Below are 24,438 nucleotides of genomic sequence, written 5' to 3'. Positions count from 1 at the left end.
AGATATGGCAAGTTGTTGGGAGTTTGCACAAGCAGGTTTAAACCACTACACTAGTTACATTAAATAGAAAACGACAGAATATATTTAAAGTAATTAATAATTAGTAATTAAATAAAATACACAGCTTCATTTACACAGCAAATATTTTTCTTGGGAACAAATGGGTTAGTAACACTTAAGATACGCTAAGACAGCGGTCCCCAACCTTTTTTGCGCCACGGACCGGTTTATGCCCGACAATATTTTCACGGACCGGCCTTTAAGGTGTCGCGGATAAATACAACAAAATAAAACTAGTACCGGTACCAAAAAAAAGAAGATTTATTCATAACACACGTGAAAAGACCCAGGAAAACCAAGTTAACGATAAAAATGATAACAAAATAACGCTGAAAACCGATAAAAACCCTGAAAACCATACATTTCACACCTGAGCCTCAACTCTCGTGGCCCGGTACCAAACGACTCACGGACCGGTCCGAGGCCCGGGGGTTGGGGACCACTGCGCTAAGACACTGATAGCATCTAAGTTTAAGCTATGAACACAATTGGACCTTAGGTATGCAGCATTTACTTACAATATTTAGTGTTTAGTTATGTTGTGTACCAGGTTTTTGTGTTTTTAATGACTAAATATGAAAATCTAATGAGCACTTCATGTGTCTTATGCAGATATCAGTTGTTAACTGGTAGCTAGCCAATTTAGCTGTTATCTAACTCTTAACATTAACAATCAAGTAAAAAACACTAAATAGTGTAGCCTCACCAGTTTGTTGTTTTTTATGAGTACCCTTTTGTGACATTGCCTGGTGACATAAATTGAAATTATATTTGCTTTACCTCATAGGAAACCTCAATTGACATTTTAGCTACAGTTTAGCTTAATTAGCTAACTGGTTGGAAAAGAGACAAACTATGGACTATTCCTAAAACATGAAAACATTCATAACTTCCTCACAACTATGAAATGAAAATGAACAAAAGTAGTCTCTGAGAATAAGAGACTGGACCAGTATAATCTCAGACCCTTCCAGATGCCTGTATTACGCATTAGCTCACCATACTCAGGGTGTCTCTCCCTTATCTGGAATCACTTAGCCTAACATTGGCAATCAATGAAGATGGTTTTTCAAAGGAAGATGAAACAGATGAGAAAATATGAAGTCTGAAAGCAACACAGCAGTGTATGAGAGTAAAAAAACCCAAGAGTAATATCATATTAACAGTATGTGGATTAAGTGCTTTAGTCTGTAAGACTGGAAAACAGCAGCAATATTAATAAAGTTTTTCCAGGAATGAGAGCCGGTGAAAATGCAGATTGTGTAAGTTAACAGATTCATCAATATTAGCAGCTCTATCATTAAGACATGGGAGAACCTGATGGATTATAAAAAGTATTACATTAAATCAATGTTTAAAAGCAGCTATTAGGTACTAGTTGATCTCTAACCTGAAACTACAGGTAGCATATCATATTAATTATAAGTCACCTTACCCGTTACCATATATCCTGGTAAGAAATGATCCACCTTCACAGTACTGTAAACTCAGGGTTAATCCTGAAGTCACCCAGATAAGATTAAACCCTGCTTCATAATACAGGCCTCAGGTCTCTGTATCTCATTTACAAACAAACTTTCAAAGAATCTAAGACTTGAATTCTTCGCTGCGGGAGATTTTATACTGACCTTGTCACATTTTTGGATGACCGTTTCCATCTCATATGGTTTGGCACACAAACCACAGATGATTTTTTTGGCTACTAAAGCAGTAGCTTTTTTTAATGCTTAACTTAGTTGGCCATCTTCTGGCTTTGGCTTTGCAGTGAACTAAGGGACTTAGTGAGCATATTTCTCAAGCTACCCAGTTGTTTCCTAACCTTATTTATGAGTTAAAGTAATTGGATACTCTAGCATTTAGACCTAATGGATATTTACATGACATGAAATTGAATTAGTGGAAACTGCAGGCAAATGCTCTCTAGTAAATGACAAGCCCGAAGCCTTAACCTTAGATGAGTTTTATTTTACCATTCTCTTGTGTATTTGGAGGAGAGACCGGTTCCTCTTTGTTTAGGCCTTTTTAGTAGAATAATGAGAATTGGAGGAACAAACTAACAGAATAACAACTGCATAAAGCATAGTAGGCTACCAGTCATGCAATCAGTCTGTCAGTCATTAAACTGTTTACAGTGTTAATGTTCTCCTGTCTGTGGCGAAGTCATAATTATCACACTAATGCGGAGTTCCCTGTGGTGAGTCAGTGTGTGAAAACCTGACAGGTGAGGGGAAGTTGAGGTGGAAAGAACCTTTTAAGAAGAAAACTGTCACACATCAGGTCACTTCACTCTGCTCTCCTGATGTAAGAGGACAGGTATTCCCCTGGATGAAGGCCGTTAGTGCTGTTAGTGGACAAATGAACTCAAAAGAGACAAAAGGTCCAGGGCTGGCCTCCCTGGAGGGAAGTCTCAGAAATGAAAGGCTGGTAGCTTCATTTTTTTTCATAGAGTCATAGATGCGTTATTAAAAGCACAAACACAGGATGAAAAAAAATACAGGAGTTTTTAAGATATGGCTTATGCATGTATGCAGTCAGCATGAAGCAGTGCACCTTCCCTGTGAGGGACACACCCCCCACATCTGAAATTCTTCATCTGTGGTCTCAGACCGTGTCAAGTCATTTCTCACTTGCACACAAAAGAAGATCATGTCAAGAGTCGAGGCGTTTAGGGACACAAACCTCCGCTCGCTGCTGAGGGAGCTGCGAACTGACATCGCTATGGCTGTGGATGACCCTTTCCCCCTGGTCTATGGTTTGGCGGACAAAAACATCATCACAGAGCAGCTGCTGAAGGTAAGAAACTGAACAGAGATTGGATATCCGTATTAATTGTGTAAACCTTAATTTTGATTTGAAATAATTTTTTTATGCTACTTTAAGCAAGTATCGGGCTGCTTCCATTAAAGGATATCAGTGCTGAACTTTCAGTCTTCAAACTCATAAACTTAATGTGTCTATAGGAGACTCTGGAGAAAGAGGCTAGAGAAGGCATCCACAAGGCCATGTACTCCCTCCTGTCCTGGGTGTTGGAGCAGAGCAGATCCACTGTCCAGGCCTTCTTGAACAACTTATCCAAAGACTATAATCTGGACAGCTACCCCAGGCTGCAGACCCTGCTCACTAACCTGGATTCCCGTATGTGACACACAGTTTACGACAAAACATTTGTCACACACAAATAAATCTACATCTATACACTTGTTATAGGCATGAATGTCATAATCATTTTGTCATGGTGATTGACACGATAAGTTCATGATTCCTATTAAGGAATAAACTATTGTTCTCCCGCGGTGGAATGATTGTACATCATACATCTATTGTGACTTCAAAATGACAAGAATTGAGTGCACAAGTTTTACTTTATGTTAGATTCACACAGGCTCAAATATATGGATCCGTACACCCCCATTAATATTTGGTTAAGTGCCCCTCAGCAAGATGCACCTCGACCAGATGCTTTTGGAAGCCATCTGGCATAATTCTGATGGGATGTTTGAATGGTGCTCTTGGCAAATTTGGAAGATTTTATTAAAATTGGCTGGTTTCCTGGCATGAACCCGGCTTTTAAGCTTAGCCCACAAATTTATTGGGAATTTTGGAAGGTCAGTATCTTAATGTTGGCTTGTTTTTATCTATGCTAAAACCATTTTGTGTGTGTGTTTGGAAAATTAAATTACGTCCAAGTTTCAACCATCTAATTCCCAATTTGAGGTGAAGTCAAAGAATTTGGATGTAGTCCTCCTCTTCATTATTCCATCCACTCTTGAAATCTGTCATTACCACTGGCAGCAAAACAGCCCCAGAACATGATGCCACCACCACGCTTGATAGTTAGTACAGTGTTCTTAGGTTTGAAAGCCTCACCTTTACTCCTCCAAACATACCTCTTGTCACTATGGCCAAGTAGCTCAATCTTTGTCTTGTCTTTTGCCAGACCTTAGTAAAGTGGTCACCTGAATAACTTGTCCCTATGTACAATTGTCTGAATTTATCTTGGAATCTGCAGCTGTTTAAAAATGGCTGCAAAAGACAACTTGTGTAAATCTAATAGTCTCCTTATTAGAGTTCCTTGGACTTTCCAGTCTTATTGCCAACACAATGAGTGCTGTCAAACAAATCCTTTTTAAAGAGAACTAGTGGCGGTAGTCAACCAGTTAATAGGTGAGTATATGTATGTATTTTGGTCTGTATGTATACTTTTGAACCCATGTGAATTAGAGAAATATAAATAAATAGTTTCTAGTGCTCACTATTCTTGTTTAGATTTTTTATCTGTTTATTTAGAGTCAATAAAGATGATGTACAGTTAAAAGAACAGTTCAAAGAAATCATGAAAAGACCAAAATTCTATGACGTTCCTGCCCATGATGAGCGTCTGAGGATCCTCAGAAGAATACTCTACTGTACCAGTGTCAAATAACATTCAGCACAAACTGACATTCCTCAGATTTTTTTCTATTTTTTCTTATTAATTTACAAAAGCAATAAAACCTCAGTTGCATCTGTTGCACCAGAGCTGAAAACAGTCTCTCGGGACAATTTTCTGTCACATTTAGACTCTAATGGTTTACATTGTTGCTGATTTTGTTTGACAGGAAGGGAGACTGCAGGTTCCAAACATGAAAACAGACCATCTGGAGGTCACAAACCTCCTCACAGTAAGAAGAGGAGCCATGCGGATCGAGAACTGAGCTCCCAGCGGTCACAGTATCATGCCAAGACAACCGATGGAGGAGGTCATCTCCCATACTGCACTTGCTTTGTATCATAATAGGCTTATTTTGGCAATCAAAAGATACATAGGCTTCACAAAGAATTAACCTGGAATACTCTAAAACGCACATGACTTTGCTGTCTTCATTATAAGGTCTTATCTACTCTGTTTAAGGAAGTAAAGTGAAGCTCTACAGAGTGAAGAGTGAAGCTCCTGGCTCCAAGCTGCCATCTGAAAACAGTAATTATCATAAAAATAAATATATTAAATACTTTTATGCCACGAATACATAACCAAACCTATTTTCTGCTTCAGGTGTGCAAGTACTGTCTTCCACAATCCAGAGAGGAGTCCACCTGCCCTCTTCATCCTCGTCCTTCTCGGTTCCCTCCACGGATCCCCCAGTCAACCATGATAACCAAGAAAAGGTGCATGTTATGCAGGCATATTGTTTGGAAGGTAAGTCATATAATGAATATGTGAACTTCTTTTTTCAGAAAACTGAAGCAACATCAAACTATGAATGTGAAAACACAGACCTAACTAAGCTTTAACCTTTATGCAAGATTTTCCCCTTTAAAACCCACTGTCATTTAACAGGGGCCACCAGAGAGCCCATTAAAGCTGGTGGGGGTCCGTCAGAGGAGACAAATGCATCAAAGTCCAAGTCTGCTAAGAGCACATTTCACCACCAGGTGGAGACAGCCACACGCATGGTAGACGCTGTAATCCCCTCACTCTTAAATAAAGTTGCTTGTGCTTTATATGAATGTGGGTGCCTGCTTATCTATGTTACATTTATCGGCCTGTGTTTAGATTCATTACAATGATGATGAGTGTACAGTGTGTAAGGATGGAGGGGAGCTGATCTGCTGTGACGGTTGCCCTCGAGCTTTTCATCTGGCCTGCCTTGACCCTCCACTCTCGTCCATACCAAGGTGAAGAATAATGTGCTGGTGTGCCGAGATGTTTTTTTTGCTTTGAGAAAGAGGTTATAACGTTACATTATCTGCAGTGGCTCTTGGCAGTGTGAGTGGTGCCGTGGACACAGGGTGAAAAAAGAGAAAGCACAGCTACCCTTACAAGTAAGTTCCTGAAGGAAGGAAGCAGGAAATGTGCACATACTGAATCCACTGAATAACCTACAGTACTGTGAAAAAGTCTTCAACGACCCTCATTTCTTTATATTTTGCTAGGAAAATGGGGAATGGTTTCAGCAATTTGTTAAAACATGAGCAAACATACATAGAAATGCAGTAATGCAGTCAATATTTGGTATGACCTTTATTCTTCAACACAGTCTGAACTCTCTTAGCCAGCCGTCTGGTATTTTCTTTAAGTAGTCTTCAGGAATAGTTCTCCAAAAGTTCTTCTTGAAGGTTTTTTTTCTTCTGATTTTAGCTGCTCTGGGCTCTGGTCTGGCTAATCCATGACTGATAATGTTGCATTGTGTGTTTTTTCAATCCAGGTGTGCATTCACTGCATTGGCAATGTGTTTGGGATCATTGTGATGATGAAATATTATCCTTTTCTCGATCAGACACTTTCCAGATGGCACTGCATATTGGATCAAAATCTGTTGCTACCTTTCTGCATTCAAGATTTCAACATTTTTGACAAGATTCCCAACACCACTAGCTGAAATGCAGCACCAAACCATGACAGAGCTTCCACTGTGTTTTACAGATGGCTATAGACACATTGTTGTACCTCTATCCTGACCTCCTCTGTACATGATGTGAACCAGACGTTTTAGATTTGGATCACTCCAGGACACCCGTGGTCTTTGGCTTTCTGTCATTTAAAATTTTTTTATTTAGCATACCTCTCTTTTTCCCTTCCTTAAGAACTGCTTCTTGACAGCCACTGAGACCATTTGCATCTGCTGCAGATAGTTTTTTGGGCCTGACATTTTTTCTTTTGTCCTCCACTTGTCGATTGCTTTTTAAGGACACACTGCGCACCATGCTGAGATATGCCTGGTTTTTGGCTATTAGCTTTTGGGGAATCATCTTGTTGGTGCAAAAATGTGCTATCTTCAGCATTTTTCATAGATTCAGCAAAAGAAATGAACAAATTATGTGACTAGACTGAAAATGAGTAAACAAAAAGCAGCTGAAGAAAACTTTAAAAGGCCTTTGGAAAGCCTGGAGAGCTATTGCTCAAGGCCACCAAAAATTCCTAGAAAGTCTGGGAGTCTTGCGAGAAAAACATAAAGAAGTGAGCAGCGGCCCAAGCCTCTGAGTCACCCCTAGTACTGACTAGTACTGTGTGGTCATTTTTAAATGTGAGAATCTTTCTGCTCATAGCAACTTATATTTTCAGTACGTTTCATGTGTAAAAGAAAACTCATGGCTCTCACACCCTGTCTGGTATTTCCAACTTTAGTAATTTGTATTTACGTAGTTCAGGATAATAAGTCACAGTAAAACTTGAAGACTTGTTTACAAAAAAAAGTTTTAAGGGCTTTGGTAAACACTGATGCTTTTTCTAGAACTGATCATAGTCTAAATATTTGCATTCAGGCTCTCTCAGCTCATCCTCAGCAAACAAACACAAACTGCAGTAACTCCATCACCGATGTCTCATTCTACTCATCGCTGTCATCCTCCCTCACAAGCGTTACGGCGACGACGAGTGCGTCAGGTGTCAGAAACCAGGTGACCTTCTACATCATTCAGCCATTTTTTTAAATCAGTTCAGCTTCCATCAGCCTCATCCTTTTTCCGCCTCTGCAACATGTAAAAATAGTCACACTTGATGCATGTATAAATTTGTCTCCAGTGCTCGGGTGGAGAGCTGGTTGGCGTGAGGGAGGTGTGCGGTATTTGCCACCTCGGAGGAGGAGATTTGACCCACTGCTTTCAGTGTCTGAAGCATTTCCATGTAAACTGCCACTTTTCCAAGTAAGAAAACCACTAATTTCTTCTTCTGACTGTAGAAGAAAGATTTTTAGGAGATGACAGAGAGCGTTTCCCCTGAGCTCCTGAAATCCTAATCTCAGCATCATCTACATTAGAAGAAAAAAAACATTCGGGGCTCTCTGAGAACTTCCTGTATGTTGGTATTGACCACCAGTGTGCATTAAGGGTGTGCGCTTTCAATAATCTCTCTTGGGATAATGGTGGCTAATGGACTGTAAGTGGAGCCCTTGCAGCTGAGTAGTGAGCAATGTGAGCGAGGTTCACAATGATTTTACACAACGATAACACAGATACAACAAATTAAAGCCGAATCCATGTGATAAGCTCTCGTGGCTCCTTTTTATGTTGATTAAAAACACAGTATTAACTAAAACCAAGCGATAAGAAGAAAAAGCTTCCCTTTTTTAATTAATTAGGGCCCCAAGTTTCATGTAAACAGTTTATTTTCCCAGCTGGAAGGGTTTGAACAGCTTCCTGTGTCAGAAATGACATATTGATTGAGAGAAACCTTATACACCACGGAAATGTTCACTCAAAGCATTTGTGTGTTTCTAAGAGGGAGGTCCATCTGCCTGTCCTGCTCCAGACTGTGGGGCAGCTCTGCTGAGAGAGAGGCTGAATCCAGAGGCGGGCAGGTGTGTCTCCACATGTACACACCTTGAAAAAGAATTTACAACCTTTATTATCTTAATACCACCGAATACTCTATGTAATCTCTCCTGTGTGTGTGTCTGTGTGTGTTTGTCTTCAGCTTGCACCTCTGGCTCAAAACACACTTAGTCATGATCAAAGCGCCTCCCTCTCTGAGCCCATCCACCATAAAGATGAACTGGACTCCATCCTGGGAGACGTGAGTGGAGATCAGTTACATGTCGATATCACAGATGCAGGCAGGGTGCAACAGTTCACGTCAGACACAAGATGACTGTTTCCTTATCACAGAGACAGTCAGTGAGCTGTCGGGGTAAACAAAAAGCACCGAGGACAAAACATTAGGCGATTTGGAGCAGCTTGTCCTGATGTTGTTAGCTGTGATTTTGGGCCTGAAATATGTGCACAGAAGTTTCACAGATGTGTACAGATGTGTGAGTTCTTCTTGGCTTCACTGGGCTCACAGTCTTGATTTGGGTGCCTCTGTTTTTAGCCCCTACCTGCTGACTATTTAAATAATTTACAATTCAGAAGCTAAATTTTTGAGTTACAGTGAACTCTAAGAAGGTTTGCATTATAGATGGCAGATTGATTGATTAAAGGATTTATATTTACCTAATATGTTACTAAATCTATGACAAATAGACAAATAGGTGTTCAGCAGTTAATCCTATTGTGTTTTCTTCTCTTCACTGCAGCAGAGCTCCATTGATGGCATCTTACAGTGGGCTTTCCATAACATGTCTCGTCCTCTTCCAGGCTCTCAGGGATGCTACCAGTGACAGAGAACCAGGAATGCAACACTGTAAATCAGCAATGATGAAATCAGTGTGTAGCTGATTAAAATGAGCTCACTAAATATGGGTGCTGATTATTTGCTTCTTTCTCACTGCTTGTTAAAACAATTCGGTGACTTTTGATTGAATGTTTCATACACGAGTCATGTTTTCCACCCAAAAAAATATGAAAGGTTATGTGAGAATAAATCATAATATGAAATGTATAGAAATGGATAGTTGAACCCTAATCATGTATGTAGAAGATCTGAATGTACAACACGGTGAACCTTGAAGCAGATGGTCTACAGCAGCAGACCAAACCAGGTGCCACTTCTGTCAGCTGTGAACAGAAAACCGAGACTACAATATTCACAGGTTCACCAAAATTGAACAAAAGATTGGAATAACATTGCCTCATCGTATGAGTCTCGAATTCTGCTGCAACATTTAGATGATAAAGTCACAATTTGGGGTAAACCACAATAAAGCATGCATCCCTCTTGCCTTGTATGCCTGTCATGTAACAGTTCAGGCTGCTGGTGGTGGTGGTGAAATGGTTTGGGGGACATCGTTTGCACACACTGGGTCCCTTATGGACAGTTGAACCTTGTTTAAACATCACAGCCTACCTGAGTATTGCTGTTGGCTTAGTTGCAGTATACCCATCTTCTATGACTGCTTCCAGGAAGATAACACCTGTCACAAAGCTCAATTCACCTCAAACTGGTTTCTTGAACATGACAATGCTCTCAGTGTACTCAAATGGCTTCCACAGGCACCAGATCTCAATTCAATAGAGCCTCTTTGAGACATCATGGATGTTTAGCCCACGAATCTGCACCAACTATGTGATACTATCAAGTCTGTATGGACCAGAATCTCAGAGGAATGTTTCCAGCAGCTTGCTAAATCTGTGCCATTGAGAATTAAAACAGTTCTGAGGAAAAAAAAAAAAAAAACGGGTCCAGCCAAATACTGCCTAATCAAATGCACTTAATAAAGTGGTCATTGAGTGTATATAACCCAAGCCAAGCTCACTGACCTCAGTGCTGTGTGTATGCACCCATTTGCCTCCAAGTTTCCATGGATTTCAGTGCACTTCTCTGATGACATACTGCTTTATTGTGATTATTGATGGAAAATATGCACTGTGCAATAAAACCACTGGCCTGAAACTCCTGATTTAACATTGGACCTGTGACAAGTTACAGCTGCAAAATTAGCTTGTAATGCTGCTCTTGCATTAGCTACTCTTGGTCTTAACTGATAAAATAAATGTAGTTACATAGTTAAATACCAATACCAGCCTTTCCGTAATGCTTTGCCTACTCTTTAATCTTTTAGTTCTGTCTTATTTTCCCTGAATACTAACCTCACGACTCAGCACTTGCGTGGGAGACATGGCAATGGGCCACTGATATCTCTGCTCATACAGATTGACCCTAACAACTGTTTGTCAGACTCGTCATACGCACATACGTATCTGCATACACACCAGTGTGTGCATTTTGGCTCTAAAGAACCGCAGGTGCTGTACTTTAATGTGTTTATACACACAGGGAAACTAGACAATAGTATGCTAATTTCAAGTCTCCGCACCTTATTTTTCCCTGCAAATCACAGACAGATGTGCTTATACAAGAAGAAAGTGTGTTATAGTAAATTAATACCCACATGCACACATGCACAGTGGTGAAACACAAAGAAAAACAGACAATGTAAATGTCTGCATGTGCCCAAAGTCATTTTCTCTCACTGCTTTGGATCTGCAGTTGAATTTACATTCACACGTTACGCCACATGGTTTCAATACAATGAGGTATGCATGCCGAGAAATGCCTCGATTTAACAGGAATTCCTTCAGGACTATATCACTTCAGTGAGGAATGTTGTTTTTGTCATGCTATTCATGAGTTTTAGCATGACTGCCAGAAGGATGGAGCTCAGCCAGGCAAATTTTTCTCCCCTCGGTATTCGGTTGCCATGGCTCAGAGCTCCTACAGACCCAAAACAGAGGATGAGAAACATGTTCTTTTCAGTGTGTGTGTGTGTGTGTGTGGTTGGATCTGTGAATGTACAGCTCTGTTTATTTATCAGCCTGCTTTCCAAATAGTTCATGAAACATCTTGCATACTTGAGGCCTCTGTGCCTTTGTAGGCAAGTCAATATCTGACATGGAGAAGAGAAAAAGTTTGCGAGAAACATTTTATGCCTGGGAATGTCAAATTCTGGCACTGCTGCAGGTTTTCCATCTTAATTTTTACAGTGTAAGTAATGTTTTTACTTGAGGTTTACTAACACACCATCCTCCTGGGGGTGGGTGCAAGCCACATAAAAGACCACATGGAAGAAACTGATAAAACATTCAAAGAGTTTTTCAGTCCAGGGGGGGAAAAAAACACCTTCTCGCCACTAGGTGGATCCCACCTGTTTTTGAGGCTTTGTACGGGAACATAATTCTCACCGCAACATGATAGCAGGAAGTAGGCTATTTTCTCCCACAAAACAATGTTTGAGCTTGTAGCGAAGTGGGGACTGCCGAGATTTGATCTTAGGCTAAGGCACCATTTCCCCATACAAGTGATAACATTACAGCAAAAATAGATTTCAGATGGAGATACTCTATTGTTGATTCTATTTATGTCACAGCTGTAACTGTTGGTGACTTGTAAAATCAGCATTACGAAAGGTGCATGGTGAGTTTGTGAAACATTTTCTGCTGTTTCAGACACTGAAAATACCTCAGGCCACCGAACTCAAGAAATATTCATGCCCAAAATTTAAATAACAGGATTACATGTAAATTTTCCATGTAATTTAAGAAATCTGCTAAGAAGTCATATTTTTGTGTAAAATCACACAGATGTTTGGTGTGTCTGTTATCTACTGAGTAGTGTTGTGTTATAATGGTCTGATTGTGTCTCATCTCCTGTGTTGCATCATATCTCTTCTCAAGTTTTACATACCGTTTTTCTTGCTTCACGGCATTCCTATATGACGTCTAATGAGGAGGAGAGGTCACAGACGTTATCTGGAGTATTAGTAATGTGTTGTTTAAGGCTTAGGTCATGGCCTTATTATGTCTGCTTCTCAAAAACCTCAAACACTGGACCATTGTTTCGCTATTGGTAGCAAGCTAAACAAATATTAAAGATGTTTCTTTATTCTAAGCCGCTGTAATTGTGTCACTGTTTCATCACACTTGTATGGGAATGTTTTAGCGTTTATTTGGCGAGACTGGATGTTTCTCAGATGAGAGTTTTACGTTTTTGAAAGTGGTTGAGCAATGATTACAAAAACAAATAGGCGCAAGAATCGTGTCTACACCCACTTTTCTGTGTCAGTCAGTGTGAAGTCAAAAGGTTAAATTGTCTAAACACACGCATCCTGTTACAACTACGTTCATCACAGGCCAGGAATTCTTTGGAAAAATATGATAAGTGAAATTCCCACGCTTTGGGCATCCTCTCTCTTTGGACAAGTTAAAGTTGTGGGCAGCTTTCCAGCGTGTGTCCCTGCTGGGCCATGGCAGTCCAGGTCTAAAGAGCTGAAGCCTCTGCGACTTCCAGTCATGACCCTTCGCTCTTTGTTCGCACTATTGTTATGGGCAGGAAATTGCAAGGGGCCCTGCTCAGGTTTGGCATGAAACTTCGGAGCAGAATGTGCTACTTCTTTAAAACCCTGAGTAACAGCAGCACCACTGCGAATAAAAGAAACCATTTTAACACACTGAGTAATGAGCAACCTTTTAAATGACTAAACTAAGATTGTATAACGATGACCCACGTGAATGTGGGTCATAGTTGTTTATATAGACCTAAACACCCATAGTTTATCTTCTGATAGGTGTTAACTTCCCCACAGGCATTTTTATTTACAATCTCAAACGCTCATTGTCTTTCATTTGTATGGACTGCTAGGACTGTAAGCTCTGCCCTCTGATTACTGATTTTCTGCCTCACTGACCACTTCATTAGGTAAAACTTGCTAGTACCAAGTTGAGCCCCCTGTCTCTTTCAGAACTGTCTTCAGTCTACATGCACAGATTCAACAAAGAAACATTCCTCAGAGATTTTGGTCCATATTTACATTATAACATCACACAGTTTTTCCAGCTGCACATCAATGATAAGAATCTCCTGTTACACCACATCCCAAAGGTGCTGTATTGGATTGAGATCTGGTGACTGTGGAGGCCATTTGAGTACAATGAAATCATTGTCATGTTCAAGAAACCAGTTTGAGCCTTGAGACATGGTGAACTTTCCTGCTGGAAGCAGCTGTCAGAAGGTAGCCACACTGTGGTCATAAAGGGAGGAGAACAATACTCAGGTAGTGGTAATGGGGCACAATATGTGTGCCACACATTACCCCACCAGCAGGCTAAATTGTTGATGCAAAGCAGGACGTATTCAAGCTTGGCCAAAACCCTACCACCTGAATTTGAATGTAAGAACAAAAGTTTTAACACTCATCATATCAGGCAATGTTTTTTGATCTTTCATTGTCAGTTTTAAGAACATAAACTGTTGCCTCAAACTCTTATTTTTTAGCCATTCTGTACTTAAGTAAGAGTAAAGATACTAGTGTTGAAAAGTACTCAAGTAAAAGTGAAAAAGTACAGTCTCTGAAATGTACTCAAAGAAAGTTAAAAGCAGCTTTTTGGAGGACATGTCTACTAGCTATTGTTGTGCAAAGCTAACTGAGCCTTGTGATATATTAATGTATTAATGTAATAATAAAATAGTATCAGTAGATGGGAATAATAAAAAATAATTACTCAGGTTGAATCATTTAGTAGAACAGCAGAGCAGAGAAAAAGTAGGACAATTTAAAAAAAACGAAGCTCTATTTTCTTTGCCACTAAACAGGAAAATGTGTACAGTCAGGGGTTACAGTGGGATTCGGTGGGTGGGGGAACTCTAAAACCAGTTTTAATGGCTCAGCCTGAGGAAAAGAACTAACAATGATTTCTATTGAGAGCTCTTAATGTATCAGTTGTGATCAGCTGCTCTTCTTTACAGATTTATACATCTGAATTTAACAAGGTGTAAGCAGATGTTTCATGAGTTCGCCTGTTTATGCTGTCTTATACTAGACAGCCATTGCGTAACAGTCACACACACTGATGTTTACTTTAAATCCATTACAACACAGCAAAGTATGTGAGTATTTTTCATGCAACCTTTAAATAAAACAGTTAATCTACCTCAGTTTGCCAAAATGTCACATAAACCGACCCAATATTTGATTTAAAAGCATGAGAACTTCCATTTCCAGTGTATCAGACACCACTGAGTAGTCCTTACCTTTAACCCTTGTGTGGTGTTCATATTTTTGTTACTCAGCCAGTGTTCATGGGTCTGGTGGACCCGCTAGAGTTTTGGCTTTCCAAATTAACACTATCAAACAATTTTATGTTAAATTACTCAACAGATGTTTACTTCATCCCAATTACAAGCCATATGAACAGTAAACATGGTTAATTTTTTCCCTTTACCTTTGTTAGATCACATGTATGAATTAATATCTGTCTCATTTTTTTTATTTTTTATAAAATGTTATAAAAAAATAAATCAGTTATAATCAAGTGGAGTGAGTGGAAAGACAACACATTTACACGTGAAGCAATATGTTTCACAACTAAATGGGATCAGCTGTTCATCAATGGTGACATTAGGCCCAGGGTAAAAAACAGGGGGAGGTGGCGCACACACTTATCCCACACTGTCCTGATGGCAGCTAGCTTGTCTCTCTGCTGTCGAGCTGGTCTGTCATCTCGGTTATCAAAACGGATAATCCTGGAAATTTTGTGGAAGTTTTCCAGAGACATTGATGCATGGAAAGGTTCTTGCCGGTTTCTGCATCCCACAGGATTCTGTGGATTCCCCTTTGGACCTCAAAACTCCTGCAAGGATAAGAACCCCAAAGTAGGCCTGCAGATCAATTTGGTCCATCTCCTTCCACCTCTCTCCAAAAACACACGTCCTTCTAGATTACTGCAATCCAGAATAATTTTCTGGATGGAATCTGGGATGAAAAGCTCAAATGAAGACTTGATGTCCTGCACATGAGTAACTGCCAGCCGTGTTGGCCCTGGCTTATCACAGTAACAGCTCTGTAGGGTGGCTCATTTCTTGGGCAAGAAGACCATTCAATTTCACCAGTTATTGACATCCATATTTCTTCACTTGCTGTCTGGTGGGCTTGTTCTGGTCCTGGAGCTGACTGCTGATGGTGTACTCGTCTTTGTTTGGTTACTAAATGGTGCTCAACCTCATCCTCTTCTTCAAAGTCACTGTCAGACTCTAAATTTTCAGAAATGTGAAATATTCTGAACCCTCTTTGTCAACATCATCCCCCGAAGCCCCTCTCTCTTCCAAAATCAATTGGATGGCCCTCGGGGGCAGCAGCCTAAGCAAAGAGGCCCAGACCTCCCTCTCCCCAGCCACCTCCTCCAGCTTATCCGGGGGAATACCAAGGCGTTCCCAGGCCAGCCGAGAGATATAATCTCTCCAGCGTGTCCTGGGTCTGCCCCGGGGCCTCCTCCCGGTGGGACATGCCTGGAACACCTCACCCAGGAGGCGCCCAGGGGGCATCCTTGTCAGATGCCCGAACCACCTCAGCTGGCTCCTTTCGATGTGGAGCAGCAGCTGCTCTACTCTGAGCCCCTCCCGGATGGCCGAACTTCTCACCCTATCTCTAAGGGAGAGGCCAGCCACCCTTCGGAGGAAGCTCATTTCTGCCGCTTGTATCCGCGATCTCGTTCTTTCGGTCACTACCCACAGCTCGTGGCCATAGGTGAGGGTAGGGACGTAGATCGACCGGTAAATTGAGAGCTTCGCTTTTACACTCAGCTCCCTCTTCACCACGACGGACCGGTGCAGCGTCCGCATTACTGCAGCTGCAGCCCCAATCCGTCTGTCGATCTCCGGCTCCCTTCTCCCATCACTCGCGAACAAGACCCCGAGATACTTGAACTCCTCCACTTGGGGCAGGAACTCATCCCCGATTTATAGTATTATGCCCCTAATTTGCAGGTGGGACAGGGTATGAGAAAATAAAATTTGGATCCCTCAAGAAAGAGGGTAAAATGTGCAGGAATGTAAGAGCAGACGGTGTTGATAGTTGAATTTTCAACAATGTTGCAATCAAAGGAGCTTGCAAAGAAAAGCGTCTGGACTTCTTTACGTTGCTTGAAGACGTTTCACCTCTCATCCGAGAAGCTTCTTCAGTTCTAAGGTCAAATGGTGGAGAGTCCCAGATATAAACCTAGTGGGAGTGACCCCCCACAGAGGGACAAAAGGACCCCCTGATGATCCTCTAATCGCCTGAGCCAAGGTGGGAAACTGGGCGTGGGTCCCAATCAGCCAGAGTTTCGGGTGTGTTCATTTTGAAAACTGGCCCCACCTTATCATGCGAATTCCTGAGGTCAGATGGCCCAGGATGTGAGTGGGCGTTAAGGCGTCTGGGAAGGGATCTCAAAACTGGATTATAGATGGCAGAGAGTTGGTGTCGTAAACCCCCGCCTCTGTTCAAAGATGGTCGCTCACAGTGGACATAGATGGCTTCTTTCACTCCTCTTTCAAACCATCTGTCCTCTCTGTCCAAAATGTGAACATTGGCATCCTCGAAAGAGTGACCTTTATCCTTAAGATGCAGATGGACTGCTGAGTCTTGTCCTGTGGAGGTGGCTCTTCTGTGTTGTGCCATGCGCTTGTGAAGTGGCTGTCAGCCACTTCACAAGCGCATGGCACAACAAACAGCACAACAAACAGATGGTTTGAAAGAGGAGTGAAAGAAGCCATCTATGTCCACTGTGAGCGACCATCTTTGAACAGAGGCGGGGGTTTACGACACCAACTCTCTGCCATCTATAATCCAGTTTTGAGATCCCTTCCCAGACGCCTTAACGCCCACTCACATCCTGGGCCATCTGACCTCAGGAATTCGCATGATAAGGTGGGGCCAGGTTTCACAATGAACACACCCGAAACTCTGGCTGATTGGGACCCACGCCCAGTTTCCCACCTTGGCTCAGGCGATTAGAGGATCATCAGGGGTCCTTTTGTCCCTCTGTGGGGGGTCACTCCCACTAGGTTTATATCTGGGACTCTCCACCATTTGACCTTAGAACTGAAGAAGCTTCTCGGATGAGAGGTGAAACGTCTTCAAGCAACTTAAAGAAGTCCAGACGCTTTTCTTTGCAAGCTCCTTTGACTACGATGACCTGGATGACTGAGAACCTTCACAGACAACAATGTTGCAACTTTGTGCGGGAGCAGGACGGGAAGAAAACATATCAGCAGCACCAGAGAGGAGGAAGACATAGTGTGGGAACACAGGACCTGCACTTTCAACACTTTTATTAGGCCTGGGTCCAGTGGACCCGAACACCTTGTATGTAATGTAAATGCGTGGGGGGAGGTACAGTATGAGGTCATTGAAAATTAGTTCGGATTTATGTTCTTCACAGAAAATAAGCTAAAGCCAATGAATTTCAGGTTGAAAAAATAATTAATTGTTTAATTTTTCTTTTGAGAAAAACTGAAAACGGGTTTCACAGACCCGAACACCATACAAGGGTTAAATCTAACCTCATTTCCTCCTGTCCTGTCTTTCTTATCTTTCTCCATCTCTGAGTGAAGTTAGCGTCTTTCTTTTCTCTCCCTCTTCCTCCCTTCTCTCTTCTCTTCAGCGAGATGCTGAAGTAAAATAAGAAAAAGAAAAAAGACAACACGAACCACTTTAACCCCTGACTTTAGCAAAGGCTTGTGCCTCATTGATCTCTTTTTTTTTTAAATATGACATCCTCTGGTGATTAAAACACGAACAGGACTGCCTTTCATGTGTTACTGTTCAGACTTAAATCAGTTTAATGTTTGAAGGCCTGTGGGTTAAACCAAAAGTAACAAGCCTGTTTTGAAAATGTAGAAAGTACAGATATTTGTTTAGAGAGTAAAAGTAAAAAATAGTCAGGAAAAAAATATTCAAGTAAATTACAGTACAATATTCTACTTAAGTGCCACAACAAAGTATTTGTACTTCTTTACTTCCCACCTCTGGCTTTCAGAGAGCCTCTTCTGCATACCTCGACTGTAAAAAGTGGTTGTTTGAGTTACGATTGCCTTCCAATTAGCTCAAAACAGTTTGGCTATTGTCTCCTTATCTCTGGCATCAACGAGGTATTTTTACTCAGGGAACTGCTGCTCACTGGATATTTTCTACTTTTCAGATATTGTTTTGAACCGCCGAGATGAATGTGTGGGAAAATCCCAGTAGATCAGCAGTTTGTCAAATACTCAAATCTGGCACCAATAGCCATGCCACATTCAGTATCACTCAAACCACCTTTCTTCCTCATACTCATTCTCAGTTTAAACTTCAGCAGGTTGTTGTAACGATGTCTACATGCCTAAATGCATTGAGGTTCTTCCATGTGAATGATTGATTACATATCTGCACTAACAATCTGTTGAACAGGTGTACCTAATAAAGTGGCCAGTGATCGCAGTGTTCACACATATATTAAACAAGTTAAATATTGTCCTTTCTTTGGTTAAATCTAAAGCCGAGGGTCTAGTTTTCACCACATATGAGCTAGTTAAAGAGAGAAAAGACTTCCCTTTTCTTCACTGAAATGTAATCCTTCACTCTCTACTGTGTTTTGCACACAGGGAAAAATGTCTGATTTATGACTGCATAAAGCAGAAGGTTCTAATAAAAAGTTATACATGTATTTAAATGCACAACAGCTGGGTAGCTATAAGACTAGCACTCAAGAGATATGACAGTAATGGAGGGAGAAGTCAATTACATTTGCAACTGTGGTTGAGTTTTTCTCTTCATGATTTTGATCCTGTAAGCGGTAAGGCTGTTATGTGGAGCTTGTTTGTGGACTACATGGGCTTTTGTAAGTGTGGATAATCATTTTTAGATGGCTGACCTTTTTTTAAAAAGTGGTGCTGCACTTCATTTCCACAGGCGAATCAGATCGATAACAGAGTAACAGAAATGATATTTTTCTGTTATAGAAACTCTTCTTTCAAAATGCGGCTCTTACATTAACCACAACGAAACCAATGACTGTTCGTTGGTGGCTTCAGGGGCTTTGTGTTCATTTAAAACTTGTTCTTCCTCTACTCCACACTGGTTTTGCAGGAAGTTCTTTTTTCCCACAATTTCCAAGTGCTTGTTCATAGGGAACTGTTAATGACAATCTGTCCAGCATGTACTCCACCTGTCACAGGCCCCCTGGGACCCTGAATTGGATGAGCGATGGATGAATGGATGGATTAAAAAATGTCTGCATGAACCAGCTAAAACACTAAATTGCAATTTACATGTTTCATTACCAATAATAACCCAATAATATTATTTAAGTATTAATAATACTCACACTAAATCAATACTTAATCAACTCTAACACTGTGGATCTACAAAATAACACGACTGTCTAAATTCATTTAAGATACCAGTGGCACAACTTGCAACCTGACAGGTTTCAGTCCTCTGTGTGATATCATAAGTAGTTTATTATGTGAAAAACTTCACGAGTACTTACTATACATCTGTTTGATTAGAGTAAATATAAATGTTTTCTGTTACTTCAACTTCTCTGATCTTGGTCTCAGTCCAACATTCCCGTGTTGCATAAGAGCAGTCTAAAGTCAAAAAGTCTTATTTGTTTTCTGATATTCTCTGAGGTAAATCACAGCACGATATCACACACACACACACACACACACACGCACGCACGCACGCACGCACGCACGCACGCACACACACACACAAGCAGCTGTATCACATGCCTCTCCAATTTTGCCAAAATAAATTTGCCTCTTTCTCCCTCCTGACATGAAGTTTCCACTCTTAGTTAAATGTCACGGCCACTTTTCCTTCCTGCTTTGAGTGATGCTCAAGCTGTAACCTAATAGTGGTTTTAAGTCAGAAACAATGATTTCTTTGCCCTTTTTTCTTCACTGAAACAATGCCATTTCTTTTTTCCTGTGCACAAAGCAGATAACATGCTGAGCAACCACGACACACAAGAATTAAAATTGACATGCTTCTGGGCGTCCAGCTATTTTTACTTATTGTCTCACTAATTTGAAGCGGTTTGCAGCAATTTATTAAAATTCATGAAGTCAGTATGTGTGGTTGAATCTCATCTCTGTCTCGCTTGTTCTGTTTAGAGTAGTATGGTCAGCTCTGAAAACATCTGAACCCTTGGTTAGGATGAAGAAAACTTCTCAAACTGTTGCTTTTCCTCTGCGTGTCCCCTGAGGAGGCCAGATAATGATATGCTGGTGGGGCAGATTGCAGGGTTTCCATCGGTCTGGAACTGTAAACACAGCGGAGAAGGCTCGTTAGGACATTCCAGAAATGTCCTCAACTGGGGATTCTTGGAAGAGCGCTTCGGCTGTTTGCATTCTTGCTTTGGGACAGCAGTGCTAACAGAGTCTCCTGTGATCACTAACTCCTCCTGAGTGAGAATTATATGGGGGAGAAAGAAGGGGAACAGATGCTGGGCATTCCTCTGCACACTGTGAGCTGGCCATTGGTGACACGTGCTGCACCCAGTGAAAAATGTTTGCTGTTAATGTTTGCTCTTATTTTTTTGCTCGTGTGAGTGTTGTGGATGAAAATAATATCTATTGAACTTGTTTAAAAATATTCATGGCCTGACTTCTTTTAATTAAAAGCACTGATGACATGAGCACTCACTTTGGGTGAAAAGGGGGTGATGTTTTGTCTCATTTATACTAAAAGATGTCCCTCAGCTCCTCCAGCTAGTGCAACTTGCTAATAAGCTGATCCTTTTACCTATACACAACAAGAATTGAGTCACCTGTTGCTTAGTAAGATACCACTGGGAAGTCTCAAGCTGAGCATTTTTGCCATCCCATGGGTTTCAATCTGGGTGCTACAAGCGAGGAGGCCATTGTAATAGCTGGGTCTAGAACAGGGGTCTCCAACTCCAGGCCTCGAGGGCCGGTGTCCTGCAGGTTTTAGATCTCACCCTGGGTCTACACAACTGAATCAAATGATTAGTTCATTACCAGGCTTCTGGAGAACTGCAAGACACGTTGAGGAGGTAATTGAGCCATTTGAATCAGCTGTGTTGGATCAAGGACACATCTAAAAACTGCAGGACACCAGCCCTCAAGGCCTGGAGTTGGAGACCCCTGGTCTAGAAGTACACTAGTGTCTGATTGGATCTAAGTGTTGTACATTTCACAATCACTGGACCAGTCCATGGATACACAACATTACTTTTCACTAACTACACTTTGGACCTACCTTCAGCAGAAAGTTTAACAGGAGTGATTATTTATGTGTTTAGTGCACAGAGACACCTTTGTCCCTGCTTAAGAAACTGAGGGCTATCTACCAATCAGAAGGATGGTTGTTCAATCCCTAACTCCTCCAGTTTGCATGTTGCTGTACCTTTGAGCAAGATACAGATCCCTGAAGTGCCCCCAGAGTGTTCGTCTGAGTATATGAATGTTAGTTTAGATGCTTAAGCACAGAATAAAAACACTCAACTTGTCAATCACAAGGCAAGCCAGTGATAAAGCATGCACAGTTTATCATCCATTCTGAGTAGTGGCAGGCATATCTTCTTCTTTAGGGGTCGCCACAGCAGATCATCTATCTCCATCTTACCGTATCCATGGCATCTTCCTGCATGCCCTGATTCACTACATAGTCAACATCTTTCATCTATCAACTATCCCCCCTCTGTACATTCACCTTGGCTCTCTAAGTTTGTTTCCTTTACCAGTCATGAGCCCTACATTCACATAGTCACCACACTCACCTCCACAGTCCTGCCTTTCCTTCTCTCTCTCTTCTTCCTTTGTCCTACACCAGCAGAAGGAGTTTTCATTAGCACCCTGTTAGCCAACAGCACCACAGCTGGTCATTGTTAACCTGACCTCCAGCAGATTCAGTATGAAATCTCATTCTTGATGATCAGCTTGTTTGATTTGGCAAAGATTTTATGCTGGATCCCCTTCCTGATGCAGTCTTCCCCGTTTATCTGTCCCGCTTGGGAACTGCAAGTACACCGGAGTACACCGGCTTATCAGCCCCCCTGGCTGGATTAGTGGCTGCACACTGTAATTACAAAGTATCTTTGGTTACTATATCCATAATCTGACATAATCATTTATGTCTTTCTCATCATTAATTTGAATAGATGTTTCAAAACAGCTGCCTGGACGTGTTACTGAGCTCTTGGTGAGACCTGCCAATAGAAGGGCTATCAGGAGATTAGAGAGCAGCGCTGCAGGATTTACCAATGCCACAAAGGACTAGAGATGTAATCTAAATCGCTACATGAGAAATTGAGAGAAAGCCACAGTTCCTTTGTTTTGTTTATGGTTCACAACTTTACATTTTTGGTTCAGCACACTGAAAAACTCCATTATAAAGCATGAGTCAAGCGTAAGTGAGTAAAATACACATAGTCTGCTGCAAACTTGTAAACACAGCAGAACATTTCGGAGTTAAAAAGCAAGTGAATATTGATCCTAAACTCGCAGTGCTGTGAGAAAATCACGTTATTTTTACAGTTCACTCTGCTGCCTTCACGTTTAGAAAATATAAATTCCCGTAAAACCTCTGGGATAAAAAGGCTTATCTAAAGAATTTCAAAGTTAGATTTACGTGATTTTCCCCAAACTTGAACAAACTATAATTACAGACACCAGTTCTTAAATGTCTGCAACAGGGAGAGCTCCCAGGCCTCCAAAAAAGCCCTTTAGGAGTTGAAACAAGGTCATCACAACACAAACATAATCTCAGTGTCATATGGCACATTTGGAGAAAATGGCATTATAAGTTAAAGGTCTTGTTCCAAGTAAATTCAAGCGAGCGCAGCTGGTTGGAGGTTTAAAGAAGCAGGCATATTTGAGACTCATTCTAAAGGATCATTCACAATTAGGTGTTATATAGTAAATGTTAGTGATTCTTACAGCTAAGTAATCACCTGGTTCGGTCTTATAAACTGAAACACGGAGGAATGACGTTTTCTCCAAAGTAAAGCAACGTGAATGTAAGCTAGGATTCGATTAAAAAGTCTGTTTTTGTTCAAATGATTAAGCCCACATCGCTGAAAGACTTGGTAAATATGTACATAATGGAGACAGACGTAATAACGTTCAATCAGCCTGACAAACATGTTACAGATTGTACCTTCTTTTTTTTTTGAGAGAGAGAGTATAAACTACACAGTGCAAGCACAGCTGATGCTCACAGCTTTGTCTATCTGGGTCAATGCACAGTATGACAAGTTTAAATAGAGTCAAAAATTTTCCATTGCATATTTCTGACCAGTTAAATTCATCACAGGAGGAGATATTTCCCCCCCTTCGCTTCTCCATTCAGCCTTAAAAATAGACTTTCTGTGCAAAATAAGACAATGGTCTTCTTTTTGTCAACACAATACAGCCTCTGTGTGTCAGCAGACACGTCCAGGCCTGGAGTTGCTACCATTAACATATCTGACAGCTGAATCATCATCACTTACTGGTAGTAATGCCAAAGCTGAAAGTCATCACGAAGATAATGGATGATACTGTTAGAAATTCTTTGATTTGCAAACAAGCTACCACAGAGGGAGTTAACTCCTTGAAAAATCTTTATGATATGTGTTAACAGTGAAGGCGTGATAACTGTTTCCTTATCTCTTTAATGGAAGTTGTAATAACACAACATTCCTATCAGTTCCTAAAATCATGAAGTACCATCCAAAACAACTTCAGATAGATTATCTTTTACTCCCCATCCAATTTTGGTTTTATGTGTTTATTTTTATAAACCAAATTAGGTCTTATTTCCCTTCTGACACGCGTTTAAACATTAAACCTCTAAAAGAAAATATTTCTCATTTTGTGGAATAAATGCTAAAATATGGATAAGACATATATTATGCTAAGGTTTATTCTAGCACTTAACAAATAGATGTAAAAAAAAACACAAGTTAAAAGTATAAGAAAACAACAACAACAACAATAATAATAAGTATAATTATCATGTAATACTCTGAAAAATACTCTGAAACTATTAAATCGTGTTTTTAAACCACAAACTAATAAAGTATGCCAAAGGTATTCAGTGAGAGACAAAGTTGGTAGCGTAATGTCTAATATTACCCAATATGCAGTGAAGTGTTGCACAATACTGAATAAACTCCACATTTATTGCACAATTCGTTTGTGCCAGTTGTAAGAATATGAAGAGCACGTAAACGGACATGATATATCTGCACTGAGAAGAAAAGCATTAAGCCTCAGACACC

General features: G+C 40.8%; 1 protein-coding gene across 1 annotated transcript; it reads left to right on the top strand.

Moving 5' to 3' along the window:
* Positions 1-2,673: 2,673 nt before the first annotated feature.
* On the top strand, positions 2,674-9,134 carry aire (autoimmune regulator; the record flags this gene model as incomplete). Its single annotated transcript, XM_080907173.1, has 13 exons — positions 2,674-2,853; positions 3,021-3,195; positions 4,659-4,799; positions 4,952-5,017; positions 5,093-5,236; positions 5,378-5,493; positions 5,594-5,715; positions 5,793-5,862; positions 7,303-7,437; positions 7,562-7,683; positions 8,258-8,336; positions 8,453-8,551; positions 9,054-9,134. Exons 1-13 carry the CDS (start codon positions 2,707-2,709, stop codon positions 9,132-9,134), a joined length of 1,497 nt encoding a protein of 498 aa, XP_080763299.1. The 5' UTR covers positions 2,674-2,706.
* Between the last annotated feature and the right edge of the window lie 15,304 nt (positions 9,135-24,438).

Source organism: Rhamphochromis sp. 'chilingali', assembly GCF_963969265.1.
Source record: "Rhamphochromis sp. 'chilingali' genome assembly, chromosome: 16".
NCBI classification, from domain to species: Eukaryota; Metazoa; Chordata; class Actinopteri; order Cichliformes; family Cichlidae; genus Rhamphochromis; species Rhamphochromis sp. 'chilingali'.
The sequence above is the reverse complement of the archived record's forward strand: the minus strand, read 5'-3'. Positions and strand labels throughout refer to the sequence as shown.